This window comes from Capricornis sumatraensis, chromosome 9, assembly GCF_032405125.1.
Source record: "Capricornis sumatraensis isolate serow.1 chromosome 9, serow.2, whole genome shotgun sequence".
Lineage (NCBI taxonomy): Eukaryota > Metazoa > Chordata > Mammalia > Artiodactyla > Bovidae > Capricornis > Capricornis sumatraensis.
Genome location: NC_091077.1, coordinates 68,736,866 through 68,760,066, shown reverse-complemented (window position 1 = coordinate 68,760,066; position 23,201 = coordinate 68,736,866). Strand labels below are relative to the sequence as shown.

Below are 23,201 nucleotides of genomic sequence, written 5' to 3'. Positions count from 1 at the left end.
GGGCAACGCCATTGTCGGGCGCTCTGGGCGGGGGAGGGGTAACTAAGGACAACGGCCGGAAGAGAACTCCGGAAGAGAGGGATAGTCAGACAGGGAAAATAGGCAGCATGTGTCACGGCCCAGGCCATCAAGAGTGATTCGAGGGCTCCGCACGAGAGGAGCGCGGAAGTCAGGAGGGGCCGGAGAACGCCCCTGTGATTGGCGGGCTGGGGTACCAGAACGCTTGTGATTGGGCGAGGCCAAGACCAAGGACTGCTTTTTGAACCGCGTAGGTTTCTGGGTAGCAAAGACCTTGGAAGGGTCTTAACTGAAAGGGGTAGGGGGAAGGTCGCCAACAAACGGCTGAGCTCACAATCCGTCCTGGGACCAGGCCGGGGCGTCCCCCTCCCCCCATGGAGAGAGCCAGGCCGGAGCAGCCGCTTCAGCAGCGCCAACTGCCACGGGCGACCCCGCCGCGCCCGCTGCGTCCTGCTCCGCCCTCGCTGCCCGTCGAGGGTGCCTCCTTCCGGGCAGCGGCCGCGGAGCCCTGTCCGTCGCCGCCCACCCCGTGCGCGGCCGCCATTGCGACCGTCGCCTCGTCGTGTGGGGAGCCCTCGGCGTTGAGCGTACAGCCAGCGGCACGACGGCTGCTGCAGGTGAAGCCGGAGCAGGTGTTACTGCTGCCACCCGGGCCACCACTGCCTCAGGCCCGGGAGGAAGGCGCAGCCACCTCTCCCGCGCAGGCGCGGCTGCTGCAGCTGAGGCCCGAGCTGCTCCTGCTGCCGCCGCCGCCCCCCGCATCTGAGGGCGTCCCCTGCAGGCCTGAGTTGCACCCGTTGCAGCCCCGAGCGCTGCACGTTAAGGCGGAGAAGCAGGAGCCGGGACCTGGCTTGGATCTGTTGGCTGGGCCTCGGAGGGCCGTTGAGGCGTGCCCTAAAACCTCCAGGACGGTGAAGGCAGAAGGCTCTGGGCCCCTCAACAGCCGCCGGCGGGACGAGAAGAAGGGCAAGTTGGAGGCGGAGGAGATTGTGAGCTACGCAGCAAAAGGCGAAGAAGGCAAAAGCCTGGCAGCCCTCAGAGAAGGAGTCATCAAAACGGAGGCGCCTGAGAGACTTCGAGAGGACTGCAGGCTCAGTACAGAGCCCGCGTCCAATGGCCTGGCCCATGGCAGCAAGGATGTCATCCTGACCCAGCCGTCCACTGCCTTTGGGCCACATCAGCAAGACCTCAGGATCCCTTTGACTCTTCACACCGTACCCCCTGGGGCCAGGATCCAGTTTCAGGGACCACCACCTTCAGAGCTGATACGATTGACCAAGGTCCCGTTGACACCAGTGCCTATTAAAATGCAGTCCTTACTGGAGCCTTCTGTAAAAATTGAAACCAAAGATGTCCCGCTCACGGTGCTTCCCTCAGATGCAGGTATTAGACAGCAGGGGAATCAATCTGGTTTTCAGACTTCGTCTATTGCCCATAGCTGACATATCAGCTGTTGAGAAGCCTAAACTAGAAAAATAAAATCATGGATTCAGGGCAAAGTCTGCACAGGTATCACTTCTGACTTGTACATATACCAGTAAAATACACTAACACGTTCAAGATTCCCAAACATTAAAAATAACCTCTTTTTTTAAAGGCCCATTAAATGAGATTTAGGTGTGACTAATGCTTATACACAAAAATAGAAATAGTCTTTCTACGTAAATACAACATTCTCAGTTTATATTGCTGCAGGTAATCAACATTTTAAAATGTTGTGTGATTGTAGCTCAGTGTTTTTACGTGTATTAATAAAAAAAGTGTAAGAAAAGGGAAAGTTTATACTGGATTTAGAAATAATTTTTCTTTTTTTAAAAATGAGTAAGCATTTTCTAGGAGAAAAGACTACATAATTAATTGTAACAGTATTCTAAAAGCTAAGGACTTACAGAAATACAGAAAATGAAAGTAGAATAAAAGTTTTCAAATAAAACCATAATTATAGTAGTAACAATTAAAAGTAGGTATCTTATTTCTATCCATTATTTCCAAATACATACCTAGAAAATTCTTATTTTAAGATTTAATTCAGACAATTATGCCTGTAAATGTGGAAATTCATATTAATCTTCACTTTATATTTTCATTAATTTTATATTTACTGTATTTGTTCTTATTTTCTTTATTGATTCTTCCTTCCCACCCTCTTGCTTTTCACTTTTAGTAATTTTTAAACTTCGTTTTCATTTTCTAAAGAAGAGAAAGGGAAAGCTTTCTTTATAATACTTGTTTCATCCTTTGTGCATTTTAAAATTTTATATGTCAAGTAACCTTAAGATAGAATATGTGAAATTTGTAGACAGTGGCTTTTGATGAATTATATAAGAAATGTGACTTTAAACAACTTCCTTTATTGTAATTTCAGTTGCCCCTGTGACTTTCAGAAAGTCACCTTTATTATTTTCCTCTTTTTTCCCAGGACATGGGACTAGTGTTAATGACCCACCTTGGCAGGTGCTTCACTTTAATAATGAAATATAACTAACACTGTAATATTATAAGTATTTTTGCTTGAATGGGCACTCAGCAGCATGTAAGTGAATTCCTTTAAATTTTTAGGGTACACCCACCTAGTGCTAGGATTATAGTCATGAATCAGTTATAGTTCTTGTTCCCCATTAATAGAATATTTTTAATGGGAAATAAGCCAAATATTAATTGTTGTTAGAAGCATTAATATAACTCAAGGAAGTAATAAGCCAGCATTTTACAGTGTCTTCAATAATAATATTCTTTCTGAGGAAAAGAACAATCATTCTAAACCACAGTTTAGAATGCTGAGTTCAAGGGTTATGAGGAATTATGGAATACTGGCAGTTCTTTGACTATACTGAAGTGAATATTTTCTCCATATGTTTAAAAAGTAAATATAGTTGGAGGTGCACTTCACTTTAAAATTGTGTGTGTGTGTGTGGCACATTAATTTAGTCTTTTAATTTTTGTCACATAGGAATACCAGATACTCCCTTCAGTAAGGACAGAAATGGTCATGTGAAGCGACCCATGAATGCATTTATGGTTTGGGCAAGAATCCACCGGCCAGCACTAGCCAAAGCTAACCCAGCAGCCAACAATGCAGAAATCAGTGTCCAGCTCGGGTTAGAGTGGAACAAACTTAGTGAAGAACAAAAGAAACCCTATTATGATGAAGCACAAAAGATTAAAGAAAAGCACAGAGAGGAATTTCCTGGTAATCAAATGAAATGAACAAAGCCTCTTTCTAATTTCTTTTAAATTTATTTATTTAGGTAAAGAATAGGTTAGGATGAGATTGAAAGACAAAATGTAATTTTTTTCTGGTCTGATATGTACAATAGAGAAAATTATGGTTAATATTATAGTAACGATTGAATTGACACTGGACGTTAAGTTTTCTTAAACAGAACAAAGTAGAACGATATCTGGTCTCATATTTGCCAACCAATGCAAACCTGATCTGGTCTTATATTTGCCTACTAATGCAAACCTGGGGATATACAGTTTTACAGTGGTTTTGATTTAATATAAAAATATAAATTTAATGAAGATGAAGCTCCAGAGTTCTATGCTATGATATTTCAAATATATTAGAAAATGAAGTGTTCGGCTCATAGCAACAGAAAAATATGCAGTGCACACTGCAGGCATTAGCACCAAGCTCCATTTTAATGTTATATGGTTATCAGAATTTAGTCCTGCCTCCTGCCTGATAAATTTATCCTCATCATGATATAGTTTGAAATAAATTCTGACTTTCTCCCCAGCAGTGAGGACATTGTTATTAAGCTTGGTAAAAGCTTAATATATGTTGGTATGACCAACACATTGTGCATGGAAAGAATTTTTTTCCTAAAGTAATAGAGAGATTCAGGCTGGCAATGGTCAGAGTAGTGGTTACAGGGAACCAGTGATTCTTTTGGTTGTACAGTGGCAACAACTGCCATAACTCCATTTTTCTGAGTTTAGAAGGAAATTGGGTGGTTTGTGGATGTGGAGTCTGCCAAGTCTAAAAGGGTGACTTTTCCCAAAGAAGGCATAAAAATAGTGACTGGTCATTAATAACCACTTCATGGTAAGACATAGATAATTGTATCTTACAGAAAGTAAAAAAAACGGGAGGAGACAAATAGCATCTTACTGGGGCATTTTTTTTTTAATAGGTAGAGGAAAAACTTTGGAATTCAGACTCAGTGCCTTTAATGTTGATTTTACTGTAAATTCATCATGTGTCTTTGGAGAAAAGACATTTGCTCTTGGTCTTCCTTTGAATTATTAGTTACAACATTGACCACTAGCTAGGAGCCATATGGATAGATATGCTGAAATGCTCAAAAATAGTATCATAGAATTGGAAAAGATACTTTAGACAACTAAGACTTAGAAGCATTTTGGACTTTTAATGTGAAAAGAACTATTTAAAGGCTAAATAGGATTTGTAGGTTCAAATTAAAAATGGTTAATCTTCTTCTCTAGGTTGGGTTTATCAACCTCGTCCAGGGAAGCGAAAACGCTTCCCTCTAAGCGTTTCCAATGTATTTTCTGGTACCACACAGAATATCATCTCTACAAATCCAACAACAATTTATCCTTATCGCTCACCTACCTACTCTGTGGTAATTCCCAGCCTACAGAACACCATCACTCATCCAGTTGGTGAGTTGGTTTTGTAGATTATAATTTTGTAATGGCTTATGTGGTAATTTTGCCTCTCGACTTGAAATTTTGCTTCTGATAGCTTAAGAGTTTAAACAACAATATTAAGAAAAAAATCAAAAGTGAGAAAGTGAAAACATTAAATCAGAGAAGGAAAATTTTCAGTAGACATCAAAGTCCTTGGTTTGCCAGGCTAGTAAATATTCCATGTCAGACCTTTTAAGCAAATCAGAATGAGTCCATAGATTATGCAGATAATGCATGAAATGACTTGAGGTAATTCAATAGGAAATAGGAATGTGTTTTTAGTGTTAGCATGCCTTGCTGATGAGGTATGAGGCATCCTGTCCTGGAATTTAATAATGGTGACTGACCTGTTAAGACCTTTTTTTTTTTTTTTTTGTTTTTTTTTTTTTTGCTGCTCTAGAAAAGCAATGGAAGTAATCTATCTTCTACCAGATATTTGGTTCATTATATTGTCTTTCTCTAAAATTTCTCCTCTATTATCAGTTCTTTACTTCATTCCTGTCTTTTGCTTTTAAGAACCCCAAATTGAGAATTTAATATCTTAAGAACGTTTATAGGGCTATCCATCATTAGTTTGTTCTTCCAGAGCCTATTTTAGTCATCTCTGAGGCAGAGCTTTGTACATTCCCTGCTTACTATCTCTTGTCCTAAAACTGCTGTTCTCTCCAGTTTTAAAATTGACTTATTACGAACTTAGGCATTTTCGTTTTTTTCCCCTGTGTATTATTATAGTCATAAATACCAACAAGGCCAGATCAAGGGTATCCAGACTCAAGGCAAAGAAAGCTGCTCCTATCACCCTGTTCCTCTCTCAGTACCTTTGCTATTTTGTAGTATCTCTTTTAATTCTATATTCAAACTGGGTTTAATTATGCTTTTTTTTTTTTAAAAAAAAAAACTTACCTTGTGTAATCTGTTATGTTATTTATGATTTATGCTTTTATCATCTATATTCCTTCTTTTTACACCTTTTTCTAAAGCTTTTCTTCCATGTCATTCTATCCACAGTTAAATAAATGCTGTATGTTTTCTTTTTTCAGAAACATATTTATCAGTGTTCTTGCTTGAGGCAGCTGACATTTTAATAGAATATATTAACTTTATGCAGTTCTGAGCAAAGGTTTGGGGAAATTGAAAGTGGTAGAGCTCTTACATTCATGATGTTTTATATAAGTATGAAAAACAAAATTATAGGAAGTTTTTTAGAACCATATATAAAGTAATCAAATCTAGGTATCTTTTTTGTTGGCTTTTTTATTTTTAAATTTCTCTTATTTCTTCTTAGGTAGTATCAGTAAAGATTTGTTTCTTGGACCTCAAATTATAAAAATCATTATCTTTTAAATATAAAATTTTGAAATTCTTTCCCCAGGTATATATATAGTTATATGTATAATAGTTACATATATATAATTGTTATACAATAGTTATGATGAGACTTATTGGCTGTTCTGCTGCCCAATCATACAGCTTTTGAAATATGTTCTTTTAGTTTTACTCATCAGCTTGGTGTATAGTACTTTGAGGAGTTGGTATCAGTTGCAAGTTTGGAAATGTCACTGTATATTTTACATTGTAAATCATTTATAAAACTCTTAAATAAGAAAAAATTATAGTACAAATCCCTCAGAAAATCTGCTTTTAAAGTCTACCTTTAAATGCTCATTATCTACAGATACAAATGTTCATACCATTCCTTTTTTGTGTTTGATCAACTAATTTTATATTCTAAATATGAAATCATGGTAATTGTGTTCTTTCAAACTTGTTTATTTCCATGGAAGAAAGATACCAAATTAGTGAGGTATAATTTATCTCAACAGAAACAATTTGTTCTTTTTCTAGAAAGGTTTGTATACAAATATATTGTATAGATTTTACTAGTGTAGAAAATCGACTCACCAAACTATGGCTCTAAAGTAAACTTACTACTTCCAAAAACAAGTTCACTACTTCTGATAACCTGGTATTATGTTGACCTTCCAAACATGCTCTTGATTGACATTTTTGGCAGAGAGACCATTTGTATCTACTTCATCCAATATTTTCTCAGTTCTAACTTTTGAGTTTCTTTAAAGCTCTTAGGTTAATGCCACCTGAGATCTCATATATTCATTTTATCAATTTGGATTAGAACATTCTGTGAACTTGCTATTATACTGCATTTGATGTAATATTTTTAAACTATCTGCTGTGAAAATGAAGTAGGTTCAGATATCTTCTTAAGGTCTGTAGTAGGAAGTGGATTTTGAGTCTCTCCATTCTTTCAGTTGACTTTTACACTGTAATGATTATCCCATTGATTCCATTGAGTCTCTTCTTTCTGTAAAAGTATTTTAAAAGGCACTTACTATTGATTTTAAGGTCCTACAGATGTAATTTCTTCAATTTTCTTTTAAACTGTCTAATTTTTACTTGCATCACACTTACACACTCTGGCTTCTCTTTTACGATTTGGACGAGCTCTTCATTTTAAAGACATCTTTCCTTTTTGTGGGTACTCTTTAATTTGGTCAAGCTTCCCTGGTGGCTCAGATGGTAAAGAGTCTGCCTGCAGTATGAGAGACCTGGATTCAAACCCTGGGTCAGAAAGATCCCCTGGAGAAGGAAATGGCAAACCACTCCAGTATTCTTGCCTGGAAAATCCCATGGACGAGGAGCCTGGCAGGCTACCACTCATGGGGCCACAAAGAGTCAGACGTGACTGAACGACTTCACTTTTACTTTGATTTGGTCAGTTAGCCACAACAACTTTTTGATTTTTAAGGCACATTTTTTTCCTTTTGGGTTTTTAGCATTATCATATAAAATAACCTTCATTCTTCTGTAAACTTTTTATTTTAGTTATCCCTATGAGCCTTATTTTCCTAGCCCGTATTTGTAGTTCCAAAAATCTAATTTGTCTCTCACGTTTAATCCCCCATATTGAGCTTATCTCCTGTTTCCAGTTTCTGAAAGTACTTACAACTTAATAGTCCAGAATAGTTTTTTGGACACTTCGCTTTATTAAATGTCTTTGATGCCAGTTATGCCAGCATTTTAATTTTATATTAAATTCAGTTTGGTTCAGTCGCTCAGTCGTGTCCCACTCTTTGTGACTCCATGGACTGCAGCATGCCAGTCTTCCCTGCCTATCACCAACTTCCGGAGCTTGCTCAAAAATGTTTACTACTCTTCTAATTTTTTGGTTGTAGACATATAATATCATTTTGGTTTATCCATCTCTTCTTTTTTAACAGAAATAACACAAAAAACCTCCAATATTCTAATATTTTTGTAATCCAAAAACAATCTTATCTTGTCCTTGTCTAAAGATCAGTTCTTGTGAAGTTTTATGTTCAGAAGAAACAAAAATATGGCTTGAAAATTCCTTGAAAAGTAATGTAGCTCATTGTGGGTTTTCTTGTGGAGCAAAGGAGGAGGAATCATATGGCTCAAACTATATTAAGTCTTCTTAGGACTCCTCTTTACCATTTCTCTCCCCAAAGCCCCACCATCCTTAGCAGTTATCTAACTGTTCTTCCCAAGCCTCCATTTTCCATCTGTCTCTATGCCTCCGACTCTTACCCTATTTCTCTCTCTCTCCTCTCCTCCTTTTTCTGCCTCTGTTTCTCTCTTCTTAGCCATACGCTGGTCTTCTATCCTTCTTTCTACTTCTTTACAGCTTTTTCTTGCAGAGAAATTTGGTCTGTCCTCAGTTTCTGCCATTCTCTACTCCTTTCTGTTCATCCCAGTCACACAACAAAAGCCTGGTTACATCCTTCATCCTTTCAGCACAGGTAGTGGAGTCTTCTTCTTTAGGAATGGGTGAGAGGAATTTGTCGAAACTATGGACAGCTAGTAATAACTATAATTTTTTCCTTTCCTTACATAGTGTCCTATAGATCTAAAATTCTGCTCTTTACCTCATGTTACAATTAGATAATGCTAGCTGCTTCAACAGTCTCCTAAACATAATAGTTTAAATAGAATCATGGTTTACATTTTCACCCATGTAAAGTCCAAAATAAAAATCTCTGACTTTCTTCCAAGGGATTCATAGACACAGGTTTCTTCTACCCTATGGCTCTTCCATCTCTGATATGTATTAGCCAAGTGTGCATGAACTTGCAGAAGGGAAAAGAGCATGGAGGATTGTACATGAGAGTTTTTTTTATGGTTCAGTTTCAGAAGTGGTATACAACACTTACTTCATCGGTTGTATTGAACCGTATGACCACTCCTAACTGCAAGGCAGGCTGGAAAGTGTAACCTAGCTGTGTGCTAGTAAGAGAGAAACCAAGTGACTAGATAGTCTTTTCCATACCTTGATGCTGGGAGCCAGCGTGAGGAATCCCACCTGTGACAAGGTCATGTGGCAGAGATCTGATGGGCAAGGCGAATCAGATCTCAGGGTGTCCCCCTGGTATTTCCTGAGCATGTACCCCAAAAACCAAAAATCTGCCGGCCTTTGTACTCTGCTTTTCCACTCTTCTGACACACTCTGGAAAAAGTCAACTCAGGGCTTTAGTCTCCTGCATTTGAAAGGGATGTTTCAGTTAAACCCCCTCTGATAACTCTCTAGCTTGCCTAACAGGTTCCCCCGGACCTCTTACAGCTTGGGAATTGCTTACAGCCCCACAACCGCAAGAGGCACTAAGCTTAAAGCATCTTAAGATACAGAGCCTTTTCTAAAGAGCTAAAAAATCATATTGGTGGTGAGATTTCACTGTTGACTCAATGATTGCTGCCAGGCCTCCATATTCTTTATCTTTTAGGCACCTGGGAGGATGTTAATCAATGTAAATGGGATATGGAAAAGGACATATAATAGTTTTGATGTTAGCAACACTAGACTTTTGAGTTAATTACTTTTCTTTTGTTATAAATCACTGTACTCCTTTTGCTTGTTATAAATTGCTGTATCTTTGCTATGTAAGAATGTAACTTTATTTAGTGCTTTCTGAGAGTGGCACCAGACTTTGGGAAGATCAACACAAATAAGTCTTCTGGTTGACAAACCCTTATCAGAAAAAAGGCTGTAAAATGTTAATTGGCCCTTTTGGCCGGAAGATGATGTAAATCACGTAAGACTTGTGTATACAACTAGGTATGCAGAGAGAAAAGCCTGGTTTTGATAAGAGTCTGGGCTGCTAACGCTGCATAATTTTGTATTACCCATTGATCTCTATGTACAATCAAAGAGGTATAAAAGGCCTTTCTAGACAATAGAGGCTGGGCAAGTCACTGGACTGGTTTCCCCCGTGTCTCCTCTTTACTCTATTTTCTGGCTGAATTCCCATCTGGGGTGTGGAGGCTCGCCATGTCTACTTACTTGCCTCGGCTTCTAAGATCCACAGAGGGGGAGCCCAGGGTGGGGCACCCCCCGCTATTCAAGAGGACACCGGTGGCCTAACATAGATGGTGCAAGCTCCTTGTCTGGAACTTTATTGGCTTTCCACATAAACCAAGTTATTCAGCCTCTTTTTCTCCACTTAATTTTCCTACTACACTATTTCTTCCTAATCTAATCTTATCTTAATAAATAAATAAGTTTTTTCCTCACCAATACCGTCTCCGCTTCAAATTCCCTGGATCCACCGGGGCTGGACCCCGGCACCTTATCTACAGTGCGATATGTTAGATCTCTGCCCTTTCCACAAGTCTTCCCTATTCACTGAGTTTATCAGTGATGATTAGGTGTTGGACACATTAACCTCTTGGTATAGCAACCTGAATTTTGACATTTAGGACATCTTTATTATACTTCCATATAACTCTCTATGCATCTGATTTTTTACCTCAGGTCAAAATGTTAGTTGCTTGTAAATGTTTGTTTAAGTAAATGAGTGCATGGTTTTATCACCTCTTGCTTGACCGGTTCCCCTTATTTTATAAAAAAATATCTTTGGTAGAAAAGAACATTTGCTATCAGCTAAAAGATTGAGTCCCTTTCTTCTTCAGTAACTGAAGTAACTACAGCTCCTATAATTTTTTGTTTCCTTTGCCTAAAAAGAGCGTATTTCTTTTTTGAGGACTAACAGCCTAGAGGATTGTGCATGAGAGATTTTTATGGACCAGTCTCAGAAGTGGTACACAACACTTCTTCTTACTAAACTTCATACTGCACAGGAAAAGAAAATCTGCATCAGAGGTAGATTTTAGGAGCAGATGTCTTGAGTGCAGTGATTATTCAGTGAATAAAACTGAGAGATTTTACAAGTCAGCCTGGTGTAATATGTATTTAGAGGAGGAGATTTTTTTCGTACAAGATCAGAGATAGAGGTTCTGTCAGCTGTAAGCTTGTTTGTTTTTTCTTTCCATCTAGTCATACATACCTTTCTTAACTGTTATTAACCAGGTTCTGTGCCAGAAAATGGAGCTACTGCTATGAATTAAACTGTTCCTGCTCTTGAGCTCCCAGTTTTGTGATTGTGGTAAGGGTAGCAGACCTGCAAATTTACACTATTTTTATAATATGTGATAGATTTATAGTTTCTGAAGGAACATGAAAAGGGAGATTACTTTATGCTTGATTAATCAGAAAGGCTTAAAGCCTGTGCCTCACATATGGGAGGGCTAGTCCATTTAACCCCATTAACTGAGAATCATGATAGCTTCATCTGTACACTGCTCTGTGTTGCCTCTATTTCACTGGGTCAGAGGCCATCTTGAAGCAGATGGATATCTCCATTCCCTACTTCCAGGTTTAAGGGTGGTAGTTATTTGACTTACCTGGAGAGAAGGAAGGAGAGGGATGTGTTACCTGGCCAAGACTGAGAGAAGATTGACAGTCCTTTTGACCTCTGGCAGAAACATTCCTAACCACAGAGTCTGCTCTTGGACTGCGTTTTCTATACTAACAGAGACGTAACTGCACTGAAATAAACTCGATCATGAATCTCTTACTTTGGCTTCTCTCTGTATTTCTTCGGAGAAGTTTAGTTAAATTTAGGCTAAATGTGTCTTTTGAGTAACTTAGTAACTCAGTCAGCAGTCCTTCTTCTTCAAGATCAAAAAGATAAAAGACATGATTATTTTAGTTGCCTCTAAAAATTCTGCTATCTCCATCTTGCCATGCTGCAATAATATTCTTTCCTATCTCACAAATTGCTGACCGATGGCAAGTCATGGTCTCTTTTGGCAATTTCCTTATGTATTCACATTGGAGGCAATAAAGCAAAATAATTTTACTGATGGTTTCTTTAGTTTTTTTCAATTAAAAAATGTCATTCATAATTTAGTTTATCATAGAGTATACAAAATAAAAAAATGACCCATACTGTTATGATGAAACCTCTATTAATACATAAAATTGATATATTGAGAGAATAGAAAATTCAGATAGTCCCAATAGGTATAAAATGAAAGTCTGGCTTCCCATGGCCCTGTCTCCTCTTCCAGATGACCATCTTTTAAAAGGAACCACTATCAATAGTTTCATATTGTTTCTTTTAGAAATATTTATATATATATTCCAGCATTTGTATTTGTCATTCACTCAGACATTTTATTCATTTATTTATTCATCCAAAAAATATTTTTTTAAGGACCTATTCTGTGTCAGGCAGAATTTTGAACCCTGGGGATATAGTAATGAACAAAACAGAAAAGGTCTCTCCTCTTAGGGCATTTAGAATCTAGGTGGAAAAGAGAGACAAGAATGTAAAATAAATGAACAAGATGGCTTCAGTTTGTCAGGATGCTATGAAAGAAATAGAATGGTGATGTTCTTAGGTAAGGAGGCTAATGGAGGCTTCTGGTTATACAGTTCATTAAGTTCTGTTGAAAAAAGAAAAAATAGTGACTCAATTCATGCCTGACCTATGCTGTTTTTATTTCTGAAGGTGAATCTCCACCGACCATCCAGCTGCCCACACCTGCAGTCCAGCGTCCAAGTCCCATCACACTTTTCCAGCCCAGCGTCTCCAGTACTGCCCAGGTGCCTGTCCAAGCTCCAAGTCTGCCCCTTCGTCCAGCACTCCCACCCCAGCGCTTTGCTGGGCCCTCCCAAGCGGACACTCATCGGCTGCATTCTGGAGTCAATCGCTCTGTGAAGAGACCCACTCCTGTTTCTCTGGAGAGCACCAACAGGATTCCGACTAGTGCAAGTCCTGCCCATTCCAGATTTTCAACCTCAACCATCCAACCTCCCAAGGACTATCCCAGCGTTTCCACTTGTCCCAGAAGTACTCCAATTTCCCAGGCTCCTCCTATTCCACACTCACATGTCTACCAGCCCCCTCCCCTTGGCCATCCAGCTGCATTGTTTGGGACACCACCAAGATTCTCTTTTCATCACCCTTACTTCCTACCTGGACCTCACTACTTCCCATCAAGGTAAATGAATAGTTTATTTCCTTTCACCTGAAAGTGCTTTCACCTTTCACCTAAAACTATTCATTCATAGTTAATGAATTTTAACCCCCAAAAGCCTCTCTTATTTACTGAAAAAGGAACTTCCTCAATCCTGTTTGGTATCTAATTTAGTTTAGTGGCCAGATAGGGGCCAACCAGTTGACATGAGTACATGGAAGGGCTGAATAGGACTTGGGGAGCCAAGGAGAGTGCATGCCCCATCTTATGGGGCAGTTGCTACTGAGTTCCAGCCTACTGTTGCCACATGAGAATATAGGCTCCAATGTTGTCAGATCTGATTTCTCTCTTGAAAAAAATCATCAGTTGTAAGTGATCTTAAGATCATTTAGGTCAACCCCCTTACTGAATAGTAAGTGTGGTTCTAAAACTTCTATATGTATATAAATCACATGTGATCTTAATAAAATGCAGATTCTGAGTCAGTAGGTCTGGGTTACAGTAGGTTCCTATACAGGGTTACAGTAAGCCAGATATTCTGCATTTCTAACAAGCTCCCAAGTGATGTCAATTCTGTGGTTTGTGGAATACTTTGAATAGCAACAATATAGAACACACTGGCCTAAGAGGTTAAATGACTTGTCCAAAGTTATTTACCCTCTCAGGACTCTTGTTAATAAACCAAAAAGTTTATTAGGTAAATTACCAGTAAAAGAAATTATTTTCACAGGTATGTGTCTAAGGAAAACAAATTTGTAACTTTTCATTTTGGAGTGATAGAATTTAACTTTGAAAGCATTTTGATAGAGTGGCACTAATCTCTACTTTTCAGTTGCTCTTAAAGGTATAAACAGAGATGGTTTCTGTTCAGAATGTTTAATACCCATCTTTTATATTTAGAAAGTAAAACTACTCCCTACTTGGGTGTATCAAAGCCTCAAAGAAGTTTTGCAGTAAATATTATGTTGCTTCAATTCATAGTGGAATTGCTGGCTTTCAAGTCTTTAGTACAGAACTAAAAGAAAGTGAAAATAGAAGATCAAATTAGGAGAAAGGGAGATACTGCTGTTGTGGTTTGTTTTGTTTTTCCAATGGGCTCTTCTTTAACAGCTTTCAGAAGTCTTTTAGTTCAAGAAATCAAACTTTAAGAGACTCCTAAGGCTAGGATCTCTTCTTATTGCTGTTAGGGCCTGAGATTTTATAGGAATTTTAGAGAATTTTACAGTTTTGTTTTTTTTTTTAACATATGAGAAGAGTGCTAAGGACATAGCTGGAATTTAATAAATGAGTAGGTTTGAAAAGATCAGCCTTAGTTAGAACCTTGAGGTTCACAAACTTAAAATTGGTGAAATTTTATCTTTGTTACATAATTCATTTTGTAGTACAAGAAAGACTTGAACAGTACTTATATTAAAGGAGAAGAAGAGGCATCTAGAATAGGTGTATAGCACAATCTTACTGCAGTTGTTGTTTTTTTCTTTTTAGCATTTTGAGAGCTTGGTATTTTTATCTAAAATTCTCACAGTAATCCTTTGTTTTGGGCATAATTATCCCTTTACTTTTTCAGATAAAGAAACTGATCAGCTGTTAAATAAATAGCTTTGTTAAGGTCACTTTTCACTTTCATGCATTGGAGAAGGAAATGGCAACCCACTTCAGTATTCTTGCATGGAGAATCCCAGGGATGGGGGAGCCTGGTGGGCTGCTGTCTGTGGGGTTTCACAGAGTCGGACATGACTGAAGTGAGTTAGCAGCAGAAGCAAAGTCACACAGCTGGTAAACAGCAGAGCCAGTAGTCAAACTTAGATTTAATATCTGATTTTTAATTCTATGGTGGTTTTTTTTTTTTCACTGTATCACTAAGGCTTCTCGATATAATGGCTTCTCTTGCTTGGTAGCTGTTAGTTGCTAGAAGAGAATCACATGTAAAATGCATCCTGTATTTTTGAATGGAAAAGTAGTGTAGTCAAGTAGACTTTTGGGCAGGAAGTTTTTTTTTATACAATAAATAAATAAAATCATAGGAAATTTATCTTCCTTACTCATGACAAGATTTACAGGAACTGGCTGTTAATTTACAAACCATTGATGGCTTAAAGAACATTTTGAAAAGAAACTCGGGAAAATATGTCATTAGAAGACAGAAAATATATCTCCACCTTGAATGGTATTATTGCTAATTAAACAGTTAGAACTGGACATGGAACAACAGACTGGTTCCAAATAGGAAAAGGAGTACGTCAAGGCTGTATATTGTCACCCTGCTTATTTAACTTCTATGCAGAGTACATCATGAGAAACGCTGGACTGGAAGAAGCACAAGCTGGAATCAAGATTGCCGGGAGAAATCTCAATAACCTCAGATATGCAGATGATGCCACCCTTATGTCAGAAAGTGAAGAGGAACTAAAAAGCCTCTTGATGAAAGTGAAAGAGGAGAGTGAAAAAGTTGGCTTAAAGCTCAACATTCAGAAAACGAAGATCATGGCATCCGGTCCCATCACTTCATGGGAAATAGATGGGGAAACAGTGGAAACAGTGTCAGACTTTATTTTGGGGCTCCAAAATCACTGTAGATGGTGACTGCAGCCATGAAATTAAAAGATGCTTACTCCTTGGAATAAAAGTTATGACCAACCTAGATAGCATATTGAAAAGCAGAGACATTACTTTGCCAACAAAGGTCCGTCTAGTCAAGGCTATGGTTTTTCCAGTAGCCATGTATGGATGTGAGAGTTGGACTGTGAAGAGAGCTGAGCGCCGAAGAATTGATGCTTTTGAAGTGTGGTGTTGGAGAAGACTCTGGAGAGTCCCTTGGACTGCAAGGAGATCCAACCAGTCCATTCTGAAGGAGATCAGCCCTGGGATTTCTTTGGAAGGAATGATGCTAAAGCTGAAACTCCAGTACTTTGACCACCTCATGCGAAGAGTTGACTCATTGGAAAAGACTCTGATGCTGGGAGCGATTGGGGGCAGGAGGAGAAGGGGACGACAGAGGATGAGATGGCTGGATGGCATCACTGACTCGATGGACGTGAGTCTGAGTAAACTCTGGTAGTTAGTGATGGACAGGGAGGCCTGGCATGCTGTGATTGATGGGGTCACAAAGAGTCAAGCAACTGAACTGAACTGAACTGAATAATGCTATTAGATGAACTAAATGAAGTGAGTCAGCAGTATTATACTGAATTTTATTTCATGTAAGAATGTCAAAGAAGTATGTCAGCTATAAACATTAAGCCAAATATAGTTTTCCAAAATAAGACCGGCCTTATTAATTATAATATTGTCTAATTTCCTTTATAACTTCTACCTGTTAATGTGTGTGATAATAACTTCCCCAAGGATATGGGTAATCTTATTTATGTTTGTTTAGATAATATACTTTAGTAAAATCGAGTCTGGCTAAATATCAGATTTAATTGATTTTTTCTCAATTTTTGGCTCTTCTCCCAACTAATAACAGAATCTTCTATAAAGATACTTCTTCCCTAATCAAATTACATATGCACTTGTTCAGCCATTCCAATACCATAATTATAATGACATTTGATATATATATTTGGAAACTATATCCCAAACAAACATATTTGATATTTTTCCCTGTTTATCTAGAGTAGAAACCATGGAGCTTAGGCAGTTTAATCAAGGAATCATTTTATGAAACAGAGAGACACTTAGAAATACTGATCCCTAGGTCTGGGGCTAAATCCTCCTGCCCTTATATAGTAACCATCTTCACACTATGCTTATTAAGACTCTCTCTTTCTGTACTATGTTCAGTTCAGTTCAGTCACTTAGTTGTGTCCGACTCTTTGCAGCCCCATCAATCGCAGCACGCCAGGCCTCCCTGTCCATCACCAACTCCCGGAGTTCACTCAAACTCAAGTCCATCGAGTCAGTGATGCCATTCAGCCATCTCATCCTCTGTCATCCCCTTCTCCTCCTACCCTCAATCTCTCCCAGCATCAGAGTCTTTTCCAATGAGTCAACTCTTTGCATGAGGTGGTCAAAGTACTGGAGTTTCAGCTTTAGCATCATTCCTTCCAAAGAACACCCAGGGCTGATCTCCTTCAGAATGGACTGGTTGGATCTCCTTGCAGTTCAAGGGATTCTCAAGAGTCTTCTCCAACACCACAGTTCAAAAGCATCAATTCTTCGGCGCTCAGCTTTCTTCACAGTCCCAACTCTCACATCCATACATGACCACTGGAAAAACGACAGCCTTGACTAGACGGACCTTTGTTGGCAAAGTAACACTTCTGCTTTTGAATATACTATCTAGGTTGGTCATAACTTTCCTTCCAAGGAATAAGCATCTTTTAATTTCATGGCTGCAGTCACCATCTACAGTGATTTTGGAGCCCCAAAAAATGAAGTCTGACACTGTTTCCACTGTTTCCCCATCTATTTCCCATGAAGTGATGGGACCAGATACCATGGTCTTCGTTTTCTGAATGTTGAGCTTTAAGCCAACTTTTTCACTCTCCTCTTTCACTTTCATCAAGAGGCTTTTTAGTTCCTCTTCACTTTCTGCCATAAGGGTGGCATCATCTGCATATCTGAGGTTATTGAGATTTCTCCCGGCAATCTTGATTCCAGCTTGTGCTTCTTCCAGTCCAGCGTTTCTCATGATGCACTTTGCATAGAAGTTAAATAAGCAGGGTGACAATATACAGCCTTGACGTACTCCTTTTCCTATTTGGAACCAGTCTGTTGTTCCATGTCCAGTTCTAACTGTTGCTTCCTAACCTGCATATAGGTTTCTCAAGAGGCAGGTCAGGTGGTCTGGTATTCCCATCTCTTCCAGAATTTTCCACAGTTGATTGTGATCCACACAGTCAAAGGCTTTGGCATAGTCAAAAAAGCAGAAATAGTTGTTTTTCTGGAACTCTTTTGCTTTTTCCATGATCCAGCAGATGTTGGCAATTTGATCTCTGTTCCTCTGCCTTTTCTAAAACCAGCTTGAACATCAGGGAGTTCATTGTTCACATATTGCTGAAGCCTGGCTTGGAGAATTTTGAGCATTACTCTACTTGCATGAGGGATGAGTGCAATTGTGTGGTAGTTTGAGCATTCTTTGACATTGCCTTTCTTTGGGATTGGAATGAAAACTGACTTTTTCCGGTCCTGTGGCCACTGCTGAGTTTTCCAAATTTTCTGTCATATTGAGTGCAGCACTTTCACAGCATCATCTTCCAGGATTTGAAATAGCTCAACTAGAATTCCATCACCTCCACTAGCTTTGTTTGTAGTGATGCTTTCTAAAGCCCACTTGACTTCACATTCCAGGATGTCTAGCTCTAGGTGAGTGATTACACCATTGTGATTATCTTGGTTGTGAAGATCTTTTTTGTACAGTTCTTCTGTGTATTCTTACCACCTCTTCTTAATATCTTCTGCTTCTGTTAGGTCCATACCATTTCCTTTATCGAGCCCATCTTTGCAAGAAATGTTCCCTTGGTATCTCTAGTTTTCTCTGTTGTTTTCCTCTATTTCTTTCCATTGATCACTGAGGAAGGCTTTCTTATCTCTTCTTGCTATTCTTTGGAACTCCGCATTCAGATGCTTATATCTTTCCTTTTCTCCTTTGCTTTTCGCTTCTCTTCTTTTCACAGCTATTTGTAAGGCTTCCCCAGACAGCCATTTTGCATTTTTGCATTTCTTTTCCATTGGGATGGTCTTGATCCCTGTCTCCTGTACAATGTCACGAATCTCCGTCCATAGTTCATTTGGCACTCTATCTATCAGATCTAGTCCCTTAAATCTATTTCTCACTTCCACTGTATATTCATAAGGGATTTGATTTAGGTCACACCTGAGTGGTCTAGTGGTTTTCCCTACTTTCTTCAATTTAAGTCTGAATTTGGTAATAAGGAGTTTGTGATCTGAGCCACAGTCAGCTCCTGGTCTTGTTTTTGCTGACTGTATAGAGCTTCTCCATCTTTGGCTGCAAAGAATATAATCAATCCATTACTTTCTTAGTTATCCTTTTTACCCCCACCTTTTCTTCTATTCTTCCTTCTTTTTGCAGTATTTATACTTTCACATACAATGAAGATATCTAGAATCTTCATTCTGTTGGCCATTGAGTAAAAAAATGTGTTCAAAAGTGTATTGCGATTAGGGTTATAGAATGGATATGAATGATAACTTGAAATTTATTAGCTTTAAATATATAAAGCTATAATCAAACATATCTGTATATCTCTTAGGGAAGTTAAGTCAAAAAATTCTATATTGTGGTAATATATAGCATCTTAATTGTAAGATTTTGGACAAACAGATCAAATGTTACAAAGCAGTTATCCTTAATCCTTGTTTGGCTTATAGATCTATGAAAGAATTTGATTGAGGTTTTCGAACCATTTCCTATTATAATGTACATCTACATACATATACAATATTTTGCCAAATTCTTATGGAGGATAGAATTTATAGTTCCCAAACAAGATAGATTCAGCTAATATGGAATGCTGCTGTTGCTAAGTTGCTTCAGTTGTGTCTGATTCTGTGTGACCCCATAGACGGCAGCCCACCAGGCTCCGCCATCCCTTGAATTCTCCAAGCAAGAACACTGGCGTGGGTTGCCATTTCCTTCTCCAATGCATGAAAGTGAAAAGTGAAAGTGAAATCACTGAGTCGTGTCCAACTCTCAGCGACCCCATGGACTGCAGCCCAGGCTCCTCCGTCCATGGGATTTTCCAGGCAAGAGTACTGGAGTGGGGTGCCATTGCCTTCTCCGTAATATGGAATACCTTCTGCTATAACTATTATAAATGTTGAATTTGAAATATGAACAATTTAATACCTAGCTGAAATCACAAGAAAGGAAAATAAACCCTCCTTTGTCAAATGACCAATAAGCTGAAAACTTGTACCGTGGTCTTGGGGATAGTTTGCAGATTCAGAAATAGTCTCAGCATTTATAAACTTGGGTTTTAATGCCTACATAGGAGAGGTCTTGACTCTTTTCAAGGTGAGGAGGTGAAACTAAAACCTCTTCATAAAGCTTCTGTTGCTGCTCCTTTGTCACTTCAGTCATATCTGACTCTGTGTGACCCTATGGACTGTAGCCCACCAGGCTCCTCTGTCCATGGGGATTCTCCAGGCAAGAATACTAGAGTGGGTTGTCATGGCCTCATCCAGGGAATCCTCCCAAACTAGGGATAGAACCCAGGTCTCCCACATTGCACGTGGATTCTTTATCCTCTGAACCACCAGGGAAGCCCCTTCATAAAGCTAAGACCTTAGAAAGGCCTCTCAACTTTGATAAAGGAATAGAAGATTTTTTTATCACTGCACAAGCACAAAGGAAACTTGTCTTTATCCAGGGCTATATATGGAAAAAGGCCTTCTGTTAGATATAAAAACTCCAGATTACACTGCACACTGATTGAGAATCTGAAATCACCCTATCCACTTGATAAACTAACACACAAATTAGTTCTGGGATGACTTACCTGGGACAACTATTCTAAAGGGGATACCTCAACCATTCAAGCCACTTATGAATTTCCAAAGGGAGAGAATTATTATTAAAGGTGAACTTTAGCATATAGAACACAAGGACAGGATTCATTAAGAGCAAGAGTCAATACATGCTACAAATAGTAAGAATAATACCCAAGAATGTGAAATAACTGAATTTCAGTTCAGTTCAATCGCTCAGTCGTGTCCAACTCTTGAGAGACCCCATGAACTGCAGCATGCCAGGCCTCCCTGTCCATCACCAACTCCCAGAGTCCACTGAAACCCATATCCACTGAGTCAGTGACGGCATCCAACCATCTTATCCTCTGTCCTCCCCTTCTCCTCCTGTCCTCAATCTTCCCCAGCATCAGGGTCTTTTCAAATGAGTCAGCTCTTCGCATCAGGTAGCCAAAGTATTGGAGTTTCAGCTTCAACATCAGTCCTTCCAATGAACACCCAGGACTGATCTCCTTTAGGATGGACTGGTTGGATCTCCTTGCAGTCCAAGGGACTCTCAAGAGTCTTCTGCAACACCACAGTTCAAAAGTATCAATTCTTTGGTTCTCAGCTTTCTTTATAGTCCAACTCTCATATCCATACATGACCAGTGGAAAAACTATAGCCTTGACTAAATGGGCCTTTGTTGGCAAAGTAATGTCTCTGCTTTTTAATATGCTGTCTAGGTTGGTTGCAACTTTCCTTCCAAGAAGTAAGCATCTTTTAATTTCATGGCTGCAATCACCATCTGCAGTGATTTTGGAGCCCAGAAAAATAAAGTCAACCACTGTTTTCCCATCTATTTGCCATGAAGTGATGGGACTGGATGCCGTGATCTTTGTTTTCTGAATGTTGCACTTTAAGCCAACTCTTTCACTGCCCTCTTTCACTTTCATCAAGAGGCTTTTTAGTTTCTCTTTGCTTTCTGCCATAAGGGTGGTGTCATCTGCATATCTGAGGTTATTGATATTTCTCCCGGCAGTCTTGATTCCAGCTTGTGCTTCTTCAGCCCAGCGTTTCTCATGACGTACTCTGCATAGAAGTTAAATAAGCAGGGTGACAATATACAGCCTTGATGTACTCCTTTTCCTATTTGGAACCAGTCTGTTCCACGTCCAGTTCTAACTGTTGCATACAGGTTTCTCAAGAGGCAGGACAGGTGGTCTGGTATTCTCATCTCTTTCAGAATTTCAGAACTGATTTCAGATTTCAGAACTGAATATCAGGAAGAGACTAAAAACCATATTTCAAATAATTAAAGAGGACTTCTGTATCAGCCAAGATTAGGGCTGAATCTACCCTCATCTGAAATGATTTTTTAAAAAAGGCAAAATATATGATTTTCAAGACACTGTTTATCAGCAATGATATGAAGATCCTTGAGAGAGAGAAAACAAATGAGGTAAACCGTGAAATCTCCCCTGCTTACCGCCCTGGAAGCCATGGAAGGAGACATGGAAACAGGAAGGAGCAACACATGGAAACCATGGAAACAGGAAGGAGATCCTTGTAGACTCGCCAAGTTGAGCAGCTAGAACCGAGAGTCCAGTGAAACCAAGTTAGCTAGAATTCTTGGGATAGAGTGCTTGAGAGAAGAAGGTTGCACAGTGCAAGAATTCTGAATCTCTGCATAGGTTCCTTTTTGAGTATTCAGCTGAATGCTGATCAGCTGATGCATGTGAGGAATATTACCCAAGATTGGTGAAAAAACTGTCCAACAAATCAGAGACAGCATTGCCCAGCACTCACACCAGGCTGGGAATATTTATTTTTCTCACCAAACAGATTAGAAAACCTTGATGGGATATTGACTACTTGGAGAGTCTTGTTTTAGGTAGATCTAGACTAAATGTTGCTATGGTTTTATCTAAAAATTCTTAAAATCAAGACCTGAAGTGATCAAAGTTACTGTTTTCTAGTAACTAACTGTATCTAAAACAAAGCTTAAGGATATTAATAGAAATAGTATGATTATAAGGATAAGAGAGAGGGAGTTTCATTTCTGAAGTGGCAGCACGAGGAGTTCTGTGAATCTACTACTCCCAAGCAAACAACCATAACTGGTAACAACTATTTTTAAAGACCAACTACTTAAATTCTCTGGGAAGTGTCCTAAGGGCATACAGCAGATAAGGAAACATGTATTCAAGAATACACCTTAAAACTTCGTAAGAAGAGCAAGAGTCTATGACACTTGGGCCATGAAAAATACTCCCTTACTGAAGGCAGTGGCAACCCACTCTAGTACTCTTGCCTGGAAAATCCTGTGGATGGAGGAGCCTGGTAGGCTGCAGCCCATGGGGTCACTGGGAATCAGACATGACTGAATGACTTCACTTTCACTTTTCACTTTCCTGCATTGGAGAAGGAAATGGCAACCCACTCCAGTGTTCTTGCCTGGAGAATCCCAGGGACGGGGGAGCCTGGTGGGCTGGCGTCTATGGGGTCTCACAGAGTTGGACACGACTGAAGTGACTTAGCAGCAGCAGCAGCAGCAGCAGCAGCACCCTCAGTTAACTTGATGGAATCCAACTCTGAGTGGCCAAGAAAATAGCTTTCTCTCCCCTCAGCTCCTAATCAAGGGATACAATATCTTACAGAGAGATGTAGCATTTTTCATCCTCTCCAGCTCTTAGTAAAGAGGTTAAATTCATGGTGAGTGTGACCAAGAGATTGGGGGTTCCTTTCTTTTGTTCAGCACCTGCTAACAGGATAAGTGTTCAACTCTTAAGGATGACAAACAGAGAGTACTGTGACCC

At 39.3% G+C, this 23,201-nt stretch overlaps 1 protein-coding gene across 1 annotated transcript in view; it reads left to right on the top strand.

Annotated features, from left to right (window-relative positions):
* Nucleotides 1-392: 392 nt before the first annotated feature.
* The window catches only part of SOX30 (SRY-box transcription factor 30), a 43,068-nt gene continuing 20,259 nt past the window's right edge, over nucleotides 393-23,201 (top strand). Inside the window, exons 1-4 of the mRNA XM_068981164.1 lie at nucleotides 393-1,401; nucleotides 2,969-3,208; nucleotides 4,471-4,650; nucleotides 12,504-12,996. Of these exons, the coding sequence (XP_068837265.1) occupies nucleotides 393-1,401; nucleotides 2,969-3,208; nucleotides 4,471-4,650; nucleotides 12,504-12,996 (1,922 nt within the window). The remainder of the gene's footprint in view (nucleotides 1,402-2,968; nucleotides 3,209-4,470; nucleotides 4,651-12,503; nucleotides 12,997-23,201) is intronic.